Source organism: Gossypium arboreum, chromosome 11 (genome assembly GCF_025698485.1).
Source record: "Gossypium arboreum isolate Shixiya-1 chromosome 11, ASM2569848v2, whole genome shotgun sequence".
In the NCBI taxonomy this organism is placed as follows: domain Eukaryota; kingdom Viridiplantae; phylum Streptophyta; class Magnoliopsida; order Malvales; family Malvaceae; genus Gossypium; species Gossypium arboreum.
In genome coordinates, this window is record NC_069080.1 from 134,701,152 (window position 1) to 134,725,245 (window position 24,094).

Sequence of the window (24,094 nt, forward strand, 5' to 3'; positions counted from 1 at the left end):
TTAACGTCGCTTTTCTAAAAAACGCCGCTAAAGACAAGGACTTTTAGCGGCGTTTTTTAGAGACCATGACTTTTCATGACGCTTTTCTAAAAACGCCGCTAAAGATCATAAAATTTAAAAAATAAAATATTATAAAAGTCATGAAAAATATAAAAGTTTAAAATTCATTATCAAAATATTGAGAAGAATAATATCCATGATATAAATATAAAAATTTCCTATTAAAATTCTATTAAAATTCATTATCAAATTAAATTTTCTATTAAAATTTTAACTTTAAAACTAAATACAAAAATTAATGAATTTAAATTTAAAATTTAAAATAATAAATTAATAACACAATTAAAATTCAAAAGTTAAAACTCAAGTTATCTTAAATATTAAAATAAAAATAAAATTTAGAATCAAAACTAAAATAAATAATAAAATTAGATTAAATATAAAGATATCAATAAAATAAGATATTATAATGAAGTTACTTAAATGAAATAAGGACTTAAATCATAACCATGTAAAATATAAGATTTGAATATCCATTCCCATGTGAAATATCAACATTGATTATTTAAATTGATTAAGCTGCTAATGAATATTCTATTTTCTAAGTCAAAATTACAATTCGTTTTTTTCTTCTTTCAACTCAAATAAAAATAAAAGGTTGAAAACAAAACAATTAAATAAAAAATAGAATAATTAGTTGACACGAGATTATTATTAAATATATGCAAATATGCAAGTAGACTATTACAAAACTAGGTGTAGTTTTTGATCAACTAATTAGTTGATCCTACTGCAGGTTCTATCTATAATCTGCTTAACTAACATACAAACATAAGGCACTCTAATACTTTTTTGCACATAAAATATCTGAAACTCACACCTGAATTTGCATTCAAGACCATCTGCTGCAGCAAGCTGAGTCCCTTGACCACTGACCATAAACTAGTGGAACAAGAGTTTTTAGTAGTCTGAAAACTTAATAAACTAGTGGACAAAAATCTTTAAGGTATAATACAAATTTCAAAGACATCACCACAATACTTAATAGGTACATATAAAAGTACATATCAGGCAATACAATGAACAAGAAAATGAATTGAAACAGAACAAATAGAAAGAGTTCTAGGCTTAGTACTTGCTAGATTCACCTAAAGTTTGCACACAGTCCCAATCACCATCAGCATCCTCTGACCATCAAACCTACAAGGAAAAGTGAATGTATCACAATTTGATCACATTTCTCAATCTTGTTGGCATATAATGAAATTTGCAAAAACAACCAAGATTTCTATGGTCTTTTTAAAGAGGGAGATCCATCTAGCTTATACTGCAGTGTTATATGCATATGGTAAAATATTAAAAGTACCTCAAATAATATAATTTATTAACAATGCAATTACTTGTATATATAAAATATAATACGAAAAATCAACTGAAAATGATGAATATATAAATTTCGTTTGACGTTACACGGTTTTCCATCGATAAAGGTTTACTTTCTCGAATCCTAACGACAACACAAAGGCTCAAAGACATCCTCAGATCAACGAATGGAAACAACGGAAAAGGATTTGGGAAAGACAAGCTAGGTTTCGAAGGCTAACGCAGTGCTCTTATTTCTCCCTAAAATAGATGGCAAAACGTGAAGTATAAACGACTTTCTTTTTCTGATTAATTTTATGAGATGACATCAACATGGCAATGGAAATGGGAAAGGATGAGAAGAGGCCGGGATAAATGAATATAGAATTGTAATGTTAGAAAGACCACACAAGATAAAGTGAACAAGAAAGACGATTAGTCGGTTTCACATTTAGTCCATGCAACCAGTTGAGAATCTAACTAACGCAACAAGACAAGAAAGACGAACAGTTAAGCTTTTGGACCGATGAAGTGAAACTCTTAGTAACTTGCGAAATTTTGGAGGATCTAACTAATGCAGAGACTGGTCTACTCAATTTTCTTGCAAATTTCGACCACCATATTTGCTAGTCTCAAATAACATGAAGAAATTCGATATCAATGCAGAATGAACTGAAAGGTCCCAACAAAATCCATGAACAAATTGCAGAGAAGAATGCAAAGATATTATCTCTCCGTTAACCTCTTTAATTGTCGATATAAAGTACATATCGAAAATTTCCACGAAATCACCGGCCATCAAACGTGCATGCTGATGAATTATAACTAATTTGACCAGAGAAAATATAAAACCCCAAAAATGAATGCAAAAGAAGGAAACCTAAGCTTGTAATGGAACAATGATGGCTGAGATTCTCTGTTTGAACTGTCCCTTCATAGCATTTATATCATTGATTTTATATTTTTAACCATTCATTGCAAATGAAAGTTAAGAAACAAGACATAAACTAGTTAACAAAACAGGAACAAGTGAACCAAATGACTCCTTGGTTTTGAACTTAACTATCTAATTAAATCCCCAAGCACTCAAGGAGTCATTCCTTTGAAAAGAAATCTTGCTACAATCTTCTCTAATCCTATCTTCACTCTCCTATCTGATACCCTTACAATTGGATCTTTCTCTAAAACTCACTTGGAAGAAAAAATTGGACAAAGGAAAAGGGGAAAGAAAAAGGAGGAATCGAAATAAAACAGGGACTGATTACATAAGCCTCTATTCGTGCTTCACTTCACTAGTTCATGCATGGGTGATTGGGTATGTCAAGACCTTCATTTATGGCATAACAAATAACATCCATGAAATTTAACCATTTTGATCGGCAAAATACTAGAGACTGAAAATCCTTGTCGCTAACCTTGTAAAGCATCCATTGAAGTAGCAAAGCATGAGATGGGCTTAAAAATCAACAAAACAAAGTTTTATTGGACGGTCTTTAAAGCATTTTTGCTGTTCTTGATGAAAATTCTTTCAGTTGATAAAGGTCATAATAATACATAGAAATGCTTAGTCATTCAACATTCACTAGCGAGTCTCTACACGAAATAAAATTAATGCATGCACAATGTCGACCTTTTCAACTTTTAAATTAACACTTCCACCTATCTTCATGTAGCACCCCAAACCCGCCCGAAGTTATGGCCGGATCCGGCATGCCACATCAAAAACATAAAAAAAAACTTTCATTCTAAGTCCAGAAAATCGTATTTGATGTTCAAAAGATTAATTCATTAAGGGTTAAAGTGAATGGAAGTCATGCACCGTAGGAAACCGGAAAAGAAGTGGTGAGTCCATCTGACCGCTATACCAAGCTCCCTTCGGATCCAATCCTAGACATGCATACCGCCATTTCCACACCTTACCGTCATGGATATTTCTAGAAACCGATTCAATTAAGTCATTTTAGGAAAGGTGATTAATTTTGGAAAATACTTTCATTATGGAAGCTTTGCTTGTTGTCGTGTTATTTTGAAATCAACTGTTGTTTTTGAAAACGCGCCTAAAGCTATCCAATTTCAACAATTAAAATAAGTATTACCTATCTTAATAATACATATTAAAACCATCAAAAATAAATAAGCGGCCTTATTACATTTAAAAGCCCAAAACCTCAAACGTAATTAAAAGGTCATCCAGTTCACGGAAGAAAATCAAACTTTCGAGCGGGTGGCCATTCGAATTCCCTCACACTCCAAGCCCACTATGGTTGGGGATTTCTGCGTGGATGAAAATAAAAGGGGTGAGTTTGGGGAAACTCAGTGTAAGGAAAACCCATTCAAATCCAAGTCACTCAAGCCTATTGGGCCTAAGCCCATTCAGTAATAATGGTATCGGGCGAGCCCTTTTCAGATTATAATAAACCGGGCCTTAGCCCTTATTCAGATAATGATGGCCCATAGGCCCATTTCAAAATACATGCAACATCAAGAAACATATGCAAGCCCATCCGGGAGACTACTCAACCCACCAACCAATATACTCCACCGTACCAGCCATACACTCCATGTGGGGAATAGCTCAACCCACTCATTGAACACTCCACAGCTGCACCTTGCACGCTCGCTTAACAATAAATTGAGGCAAAGCTTCCAAGACGTGGACAAGGCACTTTCAGTACTTCCTCCGTCAATATCCCAATCCCATGCATCGATAATAACAACATGGCATGCAATAAATAACAACAATCAAACATGCATTTAAGTCAATTTAACCCTAGGGGTATTTGGTAATTCATTTCCTAGGGTAAAACGTAAATTTTCACTTTTAAAGGTATTTCAGTATTTTATCTATTTTAGGGTTTTTCATGCATATTCCTACCTTTCACGTACTAACGTAATTACGTCATCGAGGGTTCTTACCGAATTGGGCCGTTGGCCCATCATTCCAATTTTGGCCCATTAAGCCCAAAAATATCGAGGGCACGAAATCATGCACTTTGCGTCCAAACATTGCAGCTTACCAAAACATTAATCGATTTACCTCACAAGCATTCGCACACTCACAAATCTACAAAATACCGGTTTTCGCATTTTGGCTTTTCGACTTTTGCCGATCTAGACTAAGAAAGAGGGTGTTAGTTACACACATTTTATGACGATATGTTGACGAGATCCACACACGAACCGCCTACAATTGGATTACTAACACGTTAATCTAACTATTCAAATACAAACTACGTATTAACCCCTTACAATATTCGGCCAACCACACCTACAGATCATAGTAAGCTTATAAGAAATCAATAAGCAACTCATTAACAAATTTTTATCAATGTTTACCACATAATCATAATTTCACTGCAAGTTGTCTTCCTGAGCAACAGTCACTAAATTATTTATAACTGGATCTACGAAACTCCAAATCAAGTGCCGTTAATTTTCCCTGAAAATAGACTCATATATCTTCTATCCATAAAATTTTCAGTATTTTTGGTTTAGCCAATAAATACCAGATTTTTCTCAAAGTTTCCCATGTTTCACTATTTGACTAATCTGACCACTCTTCATTACGAATCAAATTTCTCATTGTACAGAATTCAAAATATGTTCTAGTTTATTTCATTTGAAACTAGACTCATTAAGCTTTAATTACATAATTTATTCAGCTTCTAATTCATCTCCCACAATTTATGGCGATTTTCCAAAGTCACGTTACTGCTGCTGTCCCAAGCAGATTTATTACCAAATCACTCTTTCACACCTAACTTGCATGCTTGTTATTTAAACATGTATATCGCCAATCAATCATCACATATCTATGATTTTACTTAAGCATAATCTCCATTTCATTATTTTAAAGCACAACATATTAGCCGATTTCCCTTTAGCATCTAAGGCACATGCATGCTCATTTGTTTGGCTCAACTTCACATATCTTCCATTTTTCATCAAAAGAACATGAAACAACAACCATTTCCTTCATTTTAATTCATGACCAAATGCTCACAACACAACCAAAAATCAAAATATACTTCAAGAGTTAAGGTAGAATCAAGAAGAACTCATGAACCTCAAAATAAAAGCAAGGTACCAAGAACTTACCTTCAATTTTCCTCCTCCTAATGACCGAATACTCAAGAGCTTTCTCCTCTCCTTTCTCTTCTCTAACTTTCAGCTATGATGAACAAAGATGGACAAAACTTTGTTCTTTTCACCCTTTTCTTTTAATAAAACTTCATATTTCATCCATTTAATTCTTTAATACAAAAGACATGTAATTCTTATCATGAAACATTTACCTAACCCATTATCATGAAAGATTTACCTAACCCATTATCATGGAATATTTACCTAATCCATTGTCATGGAACATTTACCTAACCCATTATCAATTTGTATCAATTTGTACCATAAATTATGGATACCAAGTGTACATTTTGTCTACATTCAACATGATGGCTGGCCACTTCATGTAAAATGGGAGGTTTGTCATGCAAATCCTCCTATTTTGCACTCCTATTTATTTGGCTACTTCAATTTAGCCTATAGCATTTTCAAACATTTTCACATAGGTCCTATTTCATAATTTCACCCCTTTTTTCTTATGGAACAAAAATTAACTAAAATTGTCGGGTTCTATCTTAAGCTTGGGCTTTCTAGAGGCCCACTAACATAATTAAACCTATGCCAACATTCACAAGATTCCCGAAAATTGGGGCGTTACATTCAGTGTCCTGTGCTTTCGATTCCAAAACATGAAGTTCAAAGTTGTTTTTTCTCGAAGCATCCCAAAGCAAACGTACCTAGGAGAACGAGGCCTACTACTCAAGTCAGATGAATATTGCAAATAAAGCAAGCATTACAGGCAAGGAATCCAATAGTTGAAAAAAAATGGAATTAGGGATTATATTTATATTAAACCATTTAAAACGAACCTCCTCTTGTAGAGCCTTAAGCTTTTCATCAGCAAGTAATGAATCATCCTGCAATTAACATAATATAGAAATTAAAATTCATAGCCGAATAAACCCTAATTTAGTACACTGTACTCTTCAATCTACGCTTCTTTAGGGAAAGACATTTAATAACTGAAAATAATTGAAAACATAATAATAAAAAAGCAAAGCTTCTTGGCTAAGAATTGAACCTTAAGAGTGGATATAACAGACTGCAGATAAGTGATCTTGTTTTCCATGTCTTCGAGAAGCTTCTCGCATTCCTTGAGAGTAAAAAGAAATTTGTTTCTAATGAAGCGTTTATCGTTAAAAAGAAATTGAGAGTAAAAGGAGATGAGACAGAAGATGAGAAGCGGGTAACCAAAATTTATTTTTTGGTTGTGAGCGGGATTTTGAAAACGGGATAAAAAATAATAGTTTTTGTATGCGTTTTAAATAAAAAACGCCACTATAGTTCATTTTTTTGTGGCCTTTTGCTCAAAAACGCTATTATTGCTCAATTTTGATTTTTTTTCATTTTAACATATTTTTCTATTTTTTTATAAATTTTTGTCTTGACATTATCATTTTTAGAATTTTTTTAAAATTTTGAATATTGAACTTTTAACTGAAATATGAACTAAAATATTAAATTTTAAGTTTTTATTTCTTATTTTTAAATTTTTATGAAGATTTTATAATTTTAAATTATCATATAAAATACAAAAGGAAACTTTAATGTAAATAAAATGAAATCGATGAATTAAAAAATACAAAATGACACAAGAATACAAGTATTATTCTTTTAAGTATGGTCCGCATTAGTTGTTTAGATTTTTATATAAATGGCATTTAATTATATGTATACACCTAAATTTTAATAGAGATACATCTTAGAATTATATATGAATTTCGGTTTAATGTGTAATTGTAGACGTGAAATTCTAATTGTGGTTTAAATGTATAGTTAAAACTTTAATTTTGATTTAATCATACAAATTTTAAAAATAAATACATCAATATATTTTTCTATTGGATAAATATAAATATTTATTTATGCAATATATAAATATAAAATGATGTTATATCAATAATTGTGTTAATAATTTACAAGAACTGGATCAAATTAAAGTTCATGTATACAATTGCACACTAAACCATTGTTAGAAAAAGAAACATTTATCATATAAGAAAATATTTATATAATGATAATTAATTCAATATTTTAAAATTAATACTATCTCTTTTATAATTATATAAGAAAATATTTATCATATAATTAAAAAACACTAACTAATCTAAACCCTAAACTCCTAATCCCTAAACATTAAACCCTAAAACATAAACCCTGAACCATAAACCTTGAGCCCCTCACCCTTAACCCCTAACCCCTAACACCTAAACCTTAAACCCCAACCCTTAAACTACCTTTAAACCATAATCCCTAAACCCATAATCCATAAACCTTAAAATAGTGAGACTAAGATGAGAACCTAGTTGGTATCTTTAGCGGCGTTTTACCAAAAGCGCCGCTAATGCTCTGGTCTTTAGCGGCGTTTCACCAAAAGCGCCGCTAATGCTCTGGTCTTTAGCAGCGTTTCACCAAAAGCGCCGCTAATGCTTTGGTCTTTAGCGGCGTTTTACCAAAAGCGCCGCTAATGCTCTGGTCTTTAGCGGCGTTTTAACAAAAAACGCCGCTATTGCTCAGTTTTTAGCGGCGTTTCTATTGCTCTGTGTTTTACATATCGCGTAACCGTAGTGAATCAAGATTACCATTTCAAGGAAAATCCTTTCCACCTTAAGTTACCATAGTAAATCAAGAACAAATCCTACCCACTTTAAATATTTATAGTGAATTAGGAATAAATCCTATTCACTTTAATCTCTTTTAGTGAATCAGGACTAAATCCTACTCACTTTAAATTCTCGAGAAGGCTTTTGTCAGATTTTCCATCCGAGCTCAATCCATTTTTGCAACACATGCAGAACCTCATTTATTTCAGAAAATTTCCTTTTATCCATCGATCACCAATATTCAAACAGAATTTCACCCATTTATTATTTTTCCAAACATGTATCATTTCTTTCATTTCACATCTATATAATTCATATATTCAATTTCATACATCATATACAGTACAATACAACATCTAAATTAACATATTTACATGTTCAATCAAGTTATACGAACTTACCTCAATAGCAACTTGTAATCGAAATTCTTCTAATCTGATATCTTTTTTTTTCTACGATCACTTTCCTTTTTCGATCTTTCTGAGTCTATATAAATGAGTTTAACATCAATTTCATACATTTCATATTCAATTGAACTCAATTTATGTTTTAGGCAAAATTAGCATTTTGCCCCTAGACTTTTTATAAATTTGGATTTGGTCCCTAGGCTCAAAAAATGAAATTCATGTAATTTAATCCTTATTCCAAGCCTATTTGAAATTCTAATATAATTTTTACAGCCACATGTTTCATAAAATTCATAATTTTCCATGGCTTTTACCCTTTTTCAACTTAGTCCCTAAATCATGTTTCCATCAAAATTCACTTTGTAAAAGTTGTTTATATATCAACAACCTTTCATTTTCTATCATAAATTTAAAATTTCTAACATATTCATCCATGAAATTTTTTTTATACTTTGATAACTTTTCAAATAAATTCCCAAAATAGATAGATTAAGTTACCCCGATCTTAAAAATATAAAAATTAAAAAAAGCGGATGAAAAATGACTTGCTATGCGTGTAGCATGGCCAAACCTTAGTTCTTCTTGCCATGGTGTTTCGGTGGTTTGGAGAAGATGATCAGTACCAAAAAAAAAATATCTTCCTTCCTTTTTATTTTTTTATTTTAATTTAATTCATTAAATTAGCATATTACCGTTCATTAATAATTAATTTAAAACACCAAATCTATGCCATTTTTGTCCAACACATAAATATATAGCACAGTTACCATCAAAGGAAGGTTTCATTTCACAATTGGTCCTTTAATTTAATTAAATTCTAGCTAAATAAACTTATTTATAATTTAATCCCAAACTTATTAGGACTAAAAGAACAATTAATCCAAAAGCTAGTGGAATCAATCATACACCACAGCTTGGAAATTTTGACCATGGTTTAATTACCATATAAGGACCTCCAATTTAAAGTTCTATAGCTATTTAATCCTTTTAGCTATTAGAACTCAACTTTTGCACTTTGTGTATTTTGGTCCTTTATCGATTTAAGCATGTAATCATTAAAATTCCTTTACGAAATTTTTTCACAACATTATTGTCGTATTATAGATTATAAAATATTATTAAAATAATTTTCTTCTTTGGACTCGAATCTGTGGTCCCAAAACCACTATTCTGACCTCTTTGAAAATGGGCTGTTACAGAGCTCATGTCAAATACACGACAATTTGGAGCCGGTGGCGGCGGCAATCAAGCGAGTCGCTGTAGTCCATACATCACACGCAGATCTGGCATTCGTGAATTAGGAAAGCAGAGGGCTACTAACAGTAGAAAGTAACCATGATGCAAGAAGCTTATCTTGCTGGTGAAACAACGAAGCCTCTGGATTCGGAATCGGAGGACCCTCCTGAGATTGGATGAACCTCGGTAGAGCAAGTAAAGTACCATCAAGAAAACCAGTTAATTCATAGCCTCCAACAATTAAACTTATGTGATGCTGCCATTGCACAAAATTAGACTCATCTAATTTGACAGTATCATGCCTAGGAAAGCTTTGTATTAAATGAGAATTTGCAGATTGGAAATTGGACGGATTACTAGTGTTCGTAGAAACAGAGTCGTTTGACGTAGGCATGAAATTGCGCAGCACAAGCAGGTCACCAGATCGTACGCGACTGATACCATGTAAGCATATGTACTTTCTTGAATGAAACAGAAAATTACTAGAGAGTAATCTGAAACTTTTAGCTATTATCTTGTATTCTTCGATCAAATAGTGCAAGTGTATTTAAACAGACTTTTGGAGGGTAACTACTGAACTGCTACTAACAACTTTTTAACAGAAAGTTTAACAACTTAACCACCTAACAGATTGCATTTACCTATGCTCTAACATTGTGTAATGCGAAATCACACTTCAATTGTAATTATTACTTGATAACGGTACAAGATTTTCGTTACAATAACTCCCAACCATTAAATGAGAGGATAAAGACAATTTAACAACCTTAAATTTATGTCTTTTTGTATTGACAACAATACTTATATTAATCGAACTAAAACTCAGTATAACAATGGTTAAATGGATTTTAAGTTCACATATTACTCTAATGATGTAAGTATTTAGGATACATCACCCACCATGGTCAAACAAATGGACCCAGGCTATAAATTGTATATAAAAAAAATTAAAAAAGCATTAGTAAAATGTATATAAAATTTATTAACTTTCAATATTTATAATAAATTAAACACAAATATAATATACTAAGCCTTGATGCCTTGAATCCTTTAGGGCTCTTCAACCAGCCTTTAATTTTTGTGGTTGGATGAGCCTTGGCTGCCACAAATTGAAGAAAAAAAAAATATAAAAGCATTTCAAAACAAGTACACACTTCAAAACACTTCAGCATGTAAGAAATTTATTTCATAAAGGTTTTGGTTTTTGGGTTGTATTATTAAAATAAAATATATTTTAGGTAAAAAATTGTTTTGGGTAAATGTTAAACGAGTTTGAATTGTTAACTTTTATAGTTAAATTGGATTGATTAGTTAAAATTTTAGTTTGTGCATTTAGTTGAAAATATTTAAATAATAAAAAAGAAATCAATAAATCAACTGGTTCAATTTAAGGACAGAATGTAAGAGGAGACCCCTTTAAAATTTTAGAAAATCATCATTAAATCTTTCAAAATTTTGACATTTTTACTTAGAACTCTTAATTTTTAAAAATCCTAATTAAGCCTTGTTGAAAATTTCAAAAGTTAACCATTAATTTTATCATAAATTTTGATTAAAACTCTTAAATTTTATTTTTAAAAGAAAATTTTCATTAAAACACCAAAAATTAAATAGATTGAATCGAAAATCCAGGAGTTACAAAATTATCATAAATAACAAGAGTTTACAAAAAGACTAGTAAACAACACTTACTTTTGTTGATGCATGGCATAATAAGTCTGCAAAGCACTGAGAGTAAGTGCAGCAATGGCACCCAAAAATGCCAAAAACGTCCAAGGACTCCTAAAATAAGTATGATAACCTTGAGCCGCATGATTAATCCACATTGTCTTACAATGATTATGTATGTTCCGTTTAACCCCACTGTAAATCATCGGACTAGGAACCAAATCACTGTTCATCTTATTGAAAAGCTTAGCCACTTCTTCATCACTCCCCAATCTATTGTATAGTATGCCGGCGTCTCTAAGGTCTTTAACATCTTCGGCTTCATCGATCAATAAATCAAGGAAACACATATATGAAGTGACGGTGAAATCGTTGTCGAAATCCGGACACATTTCGTAAGCTATTAAGTTCATGGTTGAATCATTAACGGTGATCGGCGGTAACCGTAATTTTCCGAAGAAGAAGATATGGTTGAAACTGATGTCGGTTAAACAACTTGTTTTGCTTGCTTTTAACCATATCCCGGCCTTTTTAAGCTCTTTTACGTTACCAATGGTGTGTGAATGGTACCGTTTTGTTCTTGCTTCGTTGCTAAATCCGTGTTCATTGAAAAACCGCAAACGCCACCCACACCACCACCACCATGGTTTTGCTTCTTCGGTAAGGAGTCTTACTCGTAGTAGATGCAATAAGTGAATTTGCTGTCCTTCTTTTTGCTGCTCCCGCCACCATTCACTACACCAAAATCTGTGTTAGTTGGAAGCCAAGCTGTAATTTCTCTTTTCTTTTTTTTTTTCTTTTTGTTGTTGGATTTGGAATTGTTAATTTTTATGAACCTAAAATTAAGATTTTCAAAATAGATAATCCAACCGATTAAGTTATTGATTTATAAATCTTTGATTTAATTAAATAAATTATTAAAATTTTGATTTAGTAGTACGGTTTAATTAAATTTTTTACCCTATTCATATAGGTATTTAAATCAGCTAGTCTAATGATTTTTTTAGATTGATGTCTCGTTAATTTTCAATCTAAACCGATTCAAACAATATTAATTAAAATAAATTATTATTATTATTATATTAATGCAAAAATCTTACCATTTTAAGTTATTAAACTTTTTCATTTTGAAAAGTTGGATTTAAAATCATAATTTTTATTTCTAAAAATGTACATAAATGCAAACCGAGAGGCAGGGTCATTCCCAAGAAATGAAAATTTACATTTTATTCCTTTAAAATTTAGGCCCTCCAATTAAAAAATAATTGTTCAATTTAAAAAAATCATAAATTAATACCATGGAATTATTTTTATATTTTAATATTTTCAAAATTTATATAATTAAACTGAATGTACTAATCAACTGGAAATGAGAGTCCATCACCCATCTAGTTATAAAAAGCTTTTAACATTTATAAACTCCACAAAAATGATTCTTTATTTAATTCCCTAAATTACCTGTGCTCGCCTGGGTTGATAACAGTATCGTCGATGAACCTTTGGATTGCATTCATGAACTTTTCGCCATTTTCTCTCTGGCTTGTAAGCAATTCAAGAACACGAAAAGGTAATTGATTTTCCAGCAAGAACAGATCCGAGTACATAAATGTCAGCAAATCGTTTTTAATAAACAATTTACCATCATCATCATCATCATTACCGTAACGCATGTAAACTGTGTTGTTCCAATAGGGTAGGAAGCGTGTAAATTATTGTACTAAAAAAATCACACAAAGTTCAATTCCCAGGGAAGAGAGGTGGATCACAAGGATCTCTTAAATACCAAGTCTTTCCTTAGTCAGAATATTCCTTCTAACGTAATTTAATAGCACAATTAAATACTACTATTATACCCTCAAATATTGAAAGAAAAATAGGACAAAAAGAATACAAGAGTTTTAACGAGGTTCGGTAAATTATACCTACGTCCTCGGGCACTAACACCAAATGATAACTTTACTATCTCCAAAATATTACAAACAAATAGAATTCCTTAAGAATTCTCAAATGGGAGAAGAGAGAAAACTAAGAGAGAAAGATTGGTTGGGATGGTTGAAATGAGAAATGGTTAGGCCTATTTATAGTTGAGGTTCAGGGACTAACTTGCAAATGGCCTAAAAAATTAGGGACCAAAATTGCAATTATCCCATTCAACTTTAAACAACTTGCCTATCACTTTTTTCTTTCGGTGCCACTTGCACCTCCTAATTTTGACTTTTCAACACCCCTTTTTTTTTAATTTGACTTTTCAACAATCTCCACCTTGAAGATTTGATTAGGATAATCACATCTTCACATACTTCCTTCAGCTCCCCAAATTCGATAAAGCTATCTTTTGTAGTGCCTTCAAATGCGCTCTCGGCGCCATACACTGAAGGTGCTCAAATTCTCGAGGATGTTAATCAAGTTCAAACAATGATTAAACTTGATTGTTGTTACCACCTTGGTCATCATATCTGCGGGATTATCTGCTTTGTCGGAATCTTCAAGTAGAATTTTTCCTTTTCAAAGACTTCCCGCACAAAGTGATATCTTACGTCGATATGCTTGGTTCTTGAATGATAGACTTGATTTTTTGCTAAATGAATAGCGCTCTGACTGCCACAATATAAACTTATGTGACTTTGAACAACTCCCAAGTCTTTCAACAATCCATTAAGCCAAATAGCCTCCTTAATGACTTCAGAATCGCCATATATTCGCCTCAGTAGTAGACACAACTCATCAGAGATCGTAAGGTAGACTTCTAACTCACTGGGGCTTTCGCAAGAGTAAACAGATACCCCGTAGTTGAACGACGTTTATCTAAATCACCAAAGAAAGTCGGAATCAACGTATCCAACTACAAACCCGACCAAGTGCTTCATCCTGTTCAAAAATTAAACCAACATCTACGGTTTTTTGAAGATACCGTAGAATCCATTTCACAGCTTGCCAATGTCCTTTTCCAGAATCATGCATATACCTGCTCACAACTCCAACAGCTTGTGAAATGTCAGGCCTCGTACACACCATCGCATACATCAAACTCCCAACTGCATTAGCATATGGGACTTTTGCCATATATTCTCTTTCATCTTCAGTCTTCGGAGATAATTGAGCACTAAGTTTCAAATGAGAAGCAAGTGGGGTACTTACATGTTTTGTGTTTTCATTTACACCAAAACATTGTAATACCTTTTTCAGATATTGCTTCTGATTGAAACAAAGCTTGCCTCTCGGTCTATCTCTACTTATCTCCATGCCGAGAATCTTCTTGCCCTCACCTAGATCTTTCATCTCGAACTCTTGATTCAACTGAGCCTTCAGCTTATCTATCTCATTTTGGCTCTTCGAAGCGATTAACATATCATCAACATACAAGAGTAGATAAATGAAAGATCCGTCATGCAGCTTCTGCAAATATACACAATTGTCATATTTGCTTCTTGTGTACTTCGCTTCTCATAAAGCTATCAAATCGCTTGTACCATTTGCTCGGGATTGCTTCAATCCATATAGCGATTTGTTCACTTACAAACCCAATTTCTACCACCAAGATCATGTATCCTTGGTGAGTCATATAGATCTCCTCTTCTAACTCACCATGCAAGAAAGCCGTCTTAACATCAAGTTGAGCTAGCTCCAAATTCAACTGTGCTACCAAGGCCAACAAAATTCGATGGAGGAATGCTTCACAACAGGGAAAATACATCATTGTAGTCAATTCCTCCTTCGAGGCGTAGCCTTTAGCTACCAATCTTGCCTTGTAGCGAATATCTTTCTTGCTAGGAGATCCATCTTTCTTTGCGAATACCCATTTGCATCCGATTTCCCTTTTACCTTTCGGTAATTGCGCCAACTCCCAAGTATTGTTCTTTCGGAGAGACTGCATTTCTTCATCCATGGCGCATTTCCATTTATCACTTTCTAAGCTTTACATTGCTTCTTGATAAGTGATAGGAATATCATCATCAACAACGGGAAGGGCGTAGGCCACCATATCAGTAAATTGAGCAGGTTTACGAATTTCTCTCCGTGGCCTTGCAACTGCAACTGGTTCTGGTGTACTTAATGGTTCTTGGGTCAGAACCTCTTCAACCTCTAATTCCTCCATTGTGGCTGGAGAATTAGACTTATTAACTGGGCAAATCCCCATCTGCTCAAACTCCACCTGTTTTGGAGTACACTCCACCTGCTGTGGAGTATCGCTTGTCTGAATATCTTCATCTGCTACCTTTTTCAATGTGGCAGATTCATCAAAGGTAACATCTCTGCTACAGATCATTTTCTTTGTGCTTAAGCACCAAAGACGAAATCCCTTCACTCCAGAAGTGATTCCCATAAAGAGAGCTTTCTTTGCCCTCGGATCTAACTTTGACTCCTTCACATGGTAGTATGCAGTGGATCCAAACACATGTAAGGAATCATAATCTGTAGCCGGTTTTCCAGACCATACCTCCATAGGAGTTTTTCTTTCTAATGCAGATGATGGCAAACGATTAACAAGATGGCCAGTATGTCACGACTTCACCCAAAATTGCTTGCCCAACCCAAAGATTGGACAACATACATCGAACTTTCTCCAAAGAATGTTCGATTCATATGCTCTGCCACTCCATTCTGCTTGTGGTGTATCCCTAAGCGTGAAGTGTCGAACAATACCATACTCTTGGCACACATCGAAGAACGGATCACTTCTATATTCCCCTCCATTGTCCGTCCTAAGCCGCTTGATTTTCTTGCCAGTCTGGTTTCCGATCATAGTTTTCCATTTAAGAAAAACTCCAAGCACTTCATCTTTAGTTTTCATGGTATACACCCAAACTCTTCTGGAAAAGTCATCAACAAAAGTAACAAAGTAGTGTTTTCCTCCCAATGAAGGTGTCTTGGAAGGCCCCCACACATCTGAGTGAACATATTCCAAAATACCTTTTGTATTATGGATAGTAGTGCCGAATTTCACTCTCTTTTGCTTTCTCAGAACACAATGCTCGCAAAATTTTAATTTGCAAGCCTTTGCACCTTTCAACAATCCTTGCTTTGCCAGAATTTGCAAGGATTTTTCGCTGGCATGTCCCAACTTTATATGCCACAACTGCATTGAGTCTAATTCTTTGTTGCCGGAAGCTGCAGCGACTGCTTCAATAACTGTACTACCTTGGTAGTAATACAAGTTATTTTTCCTGATGCCCTTCAATATCACAAGTGCGCCAGATGTCACTTTCAAAACCCCATCTCTCATAGTAACAACTGAACCATTGGATTCCAAGGCTCCCAATGAGATGAGATTTTTCTTCAAACTGGCACGCATCAACATCGCTTAAAACTCGTTTGATCCATCTTGATTCTTTAATTGGATTGAACCTATCCCAACAGCTTTCTGAGCATTGTCATTGCCCATATAAACAACTCCTCCATTTAGCTCAACTAAATCGAGAACCACTCCGGTTAGGGACATATGATAGGTACAACCCGAATCCAATATCCACTCATCCGAATGGAACGACGATGATGATGCAACCAATGATAGTTCGAGTCACCGGTATCATGCTTTACAACACAAGCATCTACAGACTTTTCCCTTATTCTTCAGCTTTGGACAATTTTTCTTCCAGTAGCCTTTCTCATGACAAAAGGCACATTCATCTTTCCCGAGCCTGGACTTTGACTTTGATCTCCCCTTCTGAGTTTTCTTTCGAGTGTATGAACGACCTCGGACTACTAAAGCTTTTGTATCTCTGATTGAGTTTTTCTGTTTGTTCTTCTTTCTCTGTTCATAACTATATAAGGCCGCACAGACTTCGCTCAGAGATATATCACTCCTGCCATGAAGTAGAGTAGCTTCTAGGAACTCAAACTCCTCAGGAAGTGACCTCAACAGCATCAAAGCCAAATCTTCATCTTTGAATGTCTCATCCATATTCAGCAAATCAGTGACTAACTGATTAAATTTGGTGATGTGATCATTCATTGTGGTACTTGGGACGTAAGTAAAGCGAAACAGTCTTTTCTTCAAGTGGAGCTTATTTTGACTGTTTTTCTTCAAAAATTTTTTTTCTTCAAGTGCCACCCACAACTTATTTGCAGAAGTCTCCTTTGAAAAAGCATACCTTTGCTCTCGAGAAAGGCATGATCGAATTGTGCCACATGCCAACCTATTGATCGCCTTCCAATCTTTCTCCTGTACATCATCTGGTTTCTCTTCATCAATGGCAATGTCTAAACCCTGCTGAAAAAGGGCATCTAGAACCTCACTTTGCCACATACCAAAATGGCCCGTGCCATCAAAGATCTCCACGGCCAATCTTGCATTTGCAATTGTCGGTCTTGTCCACATGGACGATGTTGAAGCTCCTACACCGACCGTTTTCTCCATAATCTTTCAATATACCTAAGGAAATCTTTTCTGATGTGGAAGATCAGTTTAAACTGCAACCACAGAGCATACTACGATTAACCTTAGGCTCTTGATACCACTTGTTGTTCCAATAGGGTAGGAAGCGTGTAAATTATTGTACTAAAAAAATCACACAAAGTTCAATTCCCAGGGAAGAGAGGTGGATCACAAGGATCTCTTAAATACCAAGTCTTTCCTTAGTCAGAATATTCCTTCTAACGTAATTTAATAGCACAATTAAATACTACTATTATACCCTCAAATATTGAAAGAAAAATAGGACAAAAAGAACACAAGAGTTTTAACGAGGTTCGGTAAATTATACCTACGTCCTCGGGCACTAACACCAGATGATAACTTTACTATCTCCAAAATATTACAAACAAATAGAATTCCTTAAGAATTCTCAAATGGGAGAAGAGAGAAAACTAAGAGAGAAAGATTGGTTGGGATGGTTGAAATGAGAAATGGTTAGGCCTATTTATAGTTGAGGTTCAGGGACTAACTTGCAAATGGCCTAAAAAATTAGGGACCAAAATTGCAATTATCCCATTCAACTTTAAACAACTTGCCTATCACTTTTTTCTTTCGGTGCCACTTGCACCTCCTAATTTTGACTTTTCAACACCCCTTTTTTTTTTAATTTGACTTTTCAACAAACTGCTTGTAAAATTGCGTAGCCGTCAACGAAGAACATCCAAGCCAGTTCCTTGTTATCGTCGCTATACTTCTCTAATTCCTGTGGATCATAGCATTCCTTCAAGCCATCCATCTCTTTCTTAATGTTTCTGTACAAGGATTCCTTATCGAGGCCAATTTTTTTGACGGAATGTGCTGCTAATTTGAGCTTGAGCTCCTTGGATTCAGGGAGGGTGAGATCATCGTGGTGGAGTGGGCCGATTGAGATCACTTTCGGCATGAAATACTTCTTGAAATCTTCGTTACGGCGAAGGGTTGATGGGACTTTTCGTATTAATGGTTTGGCAGTGAAGTTGGGTTGGCCGCCGTAGAAAGCTTTGTCTAATGACCGGAGATTCGCTAATCGTTGTTGTCGATGATTGTTTGATCAGTGGAAACTGCTCCGGCGGCGCCGCCTCCTTCCTCCGTGGAAGACATTTTCAGGCTGACCGGCTCGAAGTAATGAACAAGGTGAGTTTGAAAACTGGTTTTGGCTGATTGAGTGATGTTGGAAAAAAGGAGGCAAAATGGCTACGATGATGACAAATGTTTCTATAGCTTACATACAGAGACGAATCTAGGAAAATGTAAAATTGTTATTTAGGCCCTTAAACTTTTTAAAAATTTTAAATTAGTAAAGGTAAAATTACACTTTGACCCCATAAAATTATAAAAATTCAATTTAATCCTTTAAAAAGTATAAAGATATAGACTACGAAAGATTAAAATTTCATTCGGTCCACCCTAAAAATTTATTCTGACTTCGCCTCTGCTTACCTAATAAACATATGGAAAATAATTTTGGTGTAATTCAAATTTATCCGTTATAGTAAATTTAATTTTCATTTTTTTCAATTTAATTTTCTATCTTTTGGAAGAGTTGAATTTTACTAGCAATTTTAAATTAATTTTTAACAAAAATAGTGACTAAAATATTAAAATTTTAAACATGACAACTCATACAATAATCCACATCTATATGTTATTTATTTATTTCTTATTTTTAAATTATTTGTTGACGTGATATATAAGAAAAGTATTGTTATATTAGCATGAAATGCGCGTGGATTGCCACACGAGTTGTGACACCAATATCGTTAAAAAAATTAATATTTTAGTTAGCATATCTGTTAAAGAAAAACAAGTTGACTCTTTTTTGAAAGGCTAATGACTAAATTTAACTCAAATAAAAAAAATAAAGGCCAATTTGATAGAAAAGATAAATGTCAAGGGTTATATTTATCATTTATACAAATATAATATAAATTTAAGTACAAATATATGTTTGAATTAATCTAAAAGAACTAGACAAATTCCACACATGATATACGAATGTGATGAGAGTAAAACCTATACGTCACAATTGAAAATAATATTATAGAACCTAAATACTCAAAAACCTAAAACTTTCCCCTTAACCAAGAAGCTAAGACGCTATGGATAATTTTACATCTGCAACACTTAATGAATTTCATATGCTTAATAATAGTTCTTTAAATATATTTCGATTTTTATTTTATTATTTATATTATTTTGACTCAATATTATCATTAAGTTAAATGATTTATTTCAAATATTTAAAATGTTTTTATTAATAATTATATATTTTTATAACGAAATTTGAATTAAAATATTAAATTATAATTTGATATATTTTGAGATAATGCAATTTTAAGTATTTCAATTTATTTAATCATTATTCTTAAACTCGTTTTTGTTGTGTTAGTATTGCATAATTTTAATATATATATATATATATATATATATATTTAAGTTTGTTTTGTTCAATTAGTCCTTCTATTATTAAACGAATCGATTTAGTTCTTATATTATTAAAAAAAATCAGATAAGTTCAAATTGAAATAGAATTAACATTTATAGTATAAAAAATATCTTGACAATTGCAATTCAATTCCAAACAAAATGTTTCATTTATTTAACCATAAGAACTTCTAAAATATTCACTCTGTTAAACAGTAAATGTTAAATTTATTAAAGTTTGATATTATTTAATTCTTTTTAATAGTATTAGACTAAATTGTTCCATATATATATTATTAATAAAATGACAATTATACTTCGCCAAGTTTCTAAGTTTGGTATTTGTTCTTACTTTCCTTTTTCAACCGTAGGAACCACCTCATGACTTTTATTTACTTCGCCAAGTTACTGTATTTGATCTCATGACTTTACTAAAAGATTTAGTTCCATTTGTTGCTTCAACATAACTTTTTTTTTTAATGAAATAAAATCAATGCAGTTGGTTTCGGATCGATTCCAGTTATATCGATAGGTATACATTGTTTCAATAATAAATCGAAACAATCAAATTTATTTTCTACACAATGGCAGAGGAGGTGGCAAGTAGGGGCCTTGGCCCCTAAATGTATAAAATTATAAATTAGAAAGGTAAAATTGTACTTGAACCCCTAAAAATCATAAGGCTTTAATTTAGTCTTTTAAAAAATATAATGATATGAACTAATACAATGATGAAATTGTATTTTAACTCTTATCAAAATTTATAACTTAATTCCGGTCCCTCAAAAAATTATAGTTGAGTAGGTTGAACAATTGGGTTTATCTTAGCGTCTTAATGTTAGGATGACCTTATTGGTTTAGTGGCTGTGGGTGTGATAGCTTATCCTTAGGTTTTGTGTTTGAATCTTTGTGAGTGTTTTAGAGAAATTAATTTTATTCGAGTTTTGTTTTAAGTTTTAAAGGTATATTTATTTTATATTTATTTTTATTTTTTGAAAGATTAAGTTATTCTAAAATTCTTTGTGCACGTTCTTTCCCAAATTTTCTTCACGTTTAATTTCTCTTTTATTTTTCTGTTTTACCCACATTTTCGATTCTTGGGTTTTTCTTGTTTCTTTTGCTTTTACATTCTCGTTACTTGTTATCTGTCAAGGGAGATTGCCCTTGTAATCGGATGTGAAGCGAGTAGGTTTTGTTTATGTTGTGCGGAAGCGTGTGAAAGAGTAAAATTATTGTACTGAAAAATCACACTAAGTTCAATTCCCAGGAAAGAGAGGTAGATCACGAAGATCACTTAAATACCAAGTCTTTCCTAGCCAAAATATCCCTTTATCGTAATTTAATAGCACAATAAATCACTACAATCACATTCACAAAATATGCAAAACAAATAATAAAGAACACCAGAATTTTAACGAGGTTCAGCAAATTTTGCCTACGTCCTCAGGCACTACCAAATATATTTCACTCCAAAAATTACAAGTGAAATTTACAAATAAAGAGAGAGAATAATGCCTTAAGTAGAGAATGGCAATTATGGGATGAAGAAAGTAAGAAATGGTTAGGCCTATTTATAGTTGAGGTTCAAGGATCAACTTGCAATGTCCCTATACAATTAGGGACCAAAATTGCAATTATCCCATGCCAACTTTTAACCCAACTTGCCAACCAATATTACTTTCTACTTTCGGTGCCCACCCCATTTGACTTTTCAAACAATGGTGGGTTCCAATAGTTTATTGGGGTTAATGATAGAATTGTTTTTGTTTCTATTTGTTCTTTAATTGAAATTCTTATAGTTTAGTTTGTGTGTGAAATTGAGGTTTTCGATCAATTTGGTGGGAGCGAATCGATCAATTTGGTGGGAGTGAAATTGAGGTTTTCGGTCAATTGAGGTGTGTTTCTGAACCATTAGTGATTAGAGTTTGCTTTGCTAATGCAAATTCTCGATTTTTGGCATGTTTCGATGTGGTTTCGTGACCACACGGGTGGCCATACGGGTGTGTGCAGCACACGGGCGGTTCACACGGCCGTATGACATTGGAAATTAGAGATTTCGATGTTTTCTAGTGTCATACGGTCTGGCCACACAACCGTGTGGCACAGTGTAAGTTTTCCACACGGCCGTGTCTGCTCTGCTCCTTAATTTGACATTTTTGCATAGTGAGTTACGCGGGGTACTCACACGATCGTGTGACTCGGTCACACGGGCGTGTGCCTCTTCTACAATGTTGTGTCCTCTTTCACATGGGCGTGTTCTTCTTTCAAATTGGCGTGTGCCACTTTTGCACGGTCATTCTGATCTTCGCAAGGCCTAGACCCTTCCACACGGCCGTGTAGCTCTGTTTCGCAAATTTTTGTTCTGAGTGATAAATTGACTCGTTCTATGTTTCTGTATAATTCGACTCTCGGTTAAGCCTTGGTAAATGTGTTTGAGACTCAGTATAGTTTGGGTTCGTGTATACATGTGCACTAATGGACTTTAACTTAATTGTTCATTTATGTGTTAATATGATGTGATGAATAGAGTTGAGTTTATTGTTGCTATCATAATTTAGTATTGGAATACAAGTATAATCAAATCTGAATCTGTTCAACCCGGAATGTGTATGTCTATTTCTGTATGTTTGTCTGTGTAATGTGTGCATTACTGCATTAGCGTGAAATTTTGGGATTTGGTTATGGGGAGAAGGAAGACTGATTTGGCAGTTTAACTGCAATACCTCTGTACAGTGGTTTACTGCACTAAACTATACATATGCTAGCATAGTTGTATACATCTACTCGAGTGGCTTAGTTCCACATTTGCAATGTGTAGGGTGGATGGGCTTATTAAGGTTCTATTAGGTGTGCAAGGTGGTTGGGTCTAACATGGCCTTATTGTGGTGTGCAAGGTGGACGGAGTGGTGTTTGGCTGGATCGGTGAGATTTTTATTCTGTTGCATTCATTTCACCTTTGGGTATAAATCTGTCTGTATAGTTGTGGAGTTAATTGCGTAATAATTTGAATAGTCCGACATGTCTTTGGTATCTGGTGTGTTTGGAATAATAACTTTATGTTATGTTTGTTAATGGACTACTTGTAAGACTGATTATTGATATAAGTTGTTTGTTCATTGTCTGTGTGTGCATATTGGAAATATTAGGTCAACTGTCTTTTGTCTTATGTTTCAGACACATATTGAGCTCGCGTAGCTCACCTCCCCTTAGTGTTTCTTCCTTTCAGGTACTTTTTGTGTTCTGAAGCTGGACTCGGCATATCGGTGGTCTCAGATTCTTTGAGGGTTTGGTTTGTTAACAATAATTTTCAAAATTCTTCTATTATTTTTAGTTGGTTTGTAAGGGAGTTTAAGCATTGTGGTATGAGTTTTTGCTTTCGGGCAATCGGTACGTTTTGAGTTTATGATTTTCAAACTTCGAATTTGTAAGGTCGAGTATGAGCTTAAAATTAAATCCGAATTTTTGGCAAAGATGACAATATGGTTCTTTCGATGTAATTTTTTTTACTGTAAGCCGCTGGTTTTAATTCATTAGTTGTAAATTAGACTCATGCAGAGTTTTTAGACATAAAATACTAGTTTGTGCTTTGCATTCAAAGGGTAAGTATTATATTTTTCGCTATGAATTATTTTTCATAACGCCAGTCTCTTGAATTTCCAAATTCGGCGTATAAATTGTTAAAGGATTTAGTTCAATTCAAGCAACCATATTCGGATTAAGTTTCAAACATTTCTTTTGTAAATTTTTCTAGGATCACTTCAGTGGTCAATGTAATCTCTGAGATCTGGTCAAAATTTCTAGGCCGAGTTTTGGGTGTTACACCTCTCAATTTTTAAAAAATCCTAATTACGCCTCACAAAAATTATTAATTTTAAAAA

At 33.5% G+C, this 24,094-nt stretch overlaps 1 protein-coding gene across 1 annotated transcript; it reads right to left on the bottom strand.

Moving 5' to 3' along the window:
* Positions 1–9,791: 9,791 nt before the first annotated feature.
* On the bottom strand, positions 9,792–20,599 carry LOC128283990 (UPF0481 protein At3g47200-like). Its single transcript, XM_053021440.1, has 5 exons — positions 20,569–20,599; positions 18,435–18,815; positions 12,857–13,073; positions 11,423–12,133; positions 9,792–10,164 (listed from the first exon to the last, which is right to left on the bottom strand). Exons 1-5 carry the CDS (start codon positions 20,597–20,599, stop codon positions 9,792–9,794), a joined length of 1,713 nt encoding a protein of 570 aa, XP_052877400.1.
* Positions 20,600–24,094: the final 3,495 nt, after the last annotated feature.

Excerpts from the sequence above, each read along its gene's own strand:
- LOC128283990 (XM_053021440.1), bottom strand. The coding sequence starts at position 20,599 with ATGAGGTGGTTCCTACGGTTGAAAAAGGAAA. Across the intron at positions 18,816-20,568 it reads CCTACGGTTGAAAAAGGAAA|CGAATCTCCGGTCATTAGAC; the intron begins GTAAGAACAAAT and ends AACAACGATTAG. Across the intron at positions 13,074-18,434 it reads CGCAATTTTACAAGCAGTTT|TTTACATGCGTTACGGTAAT; the intron begins GTTGAAAAGTCA and ends GGAACAACACAG.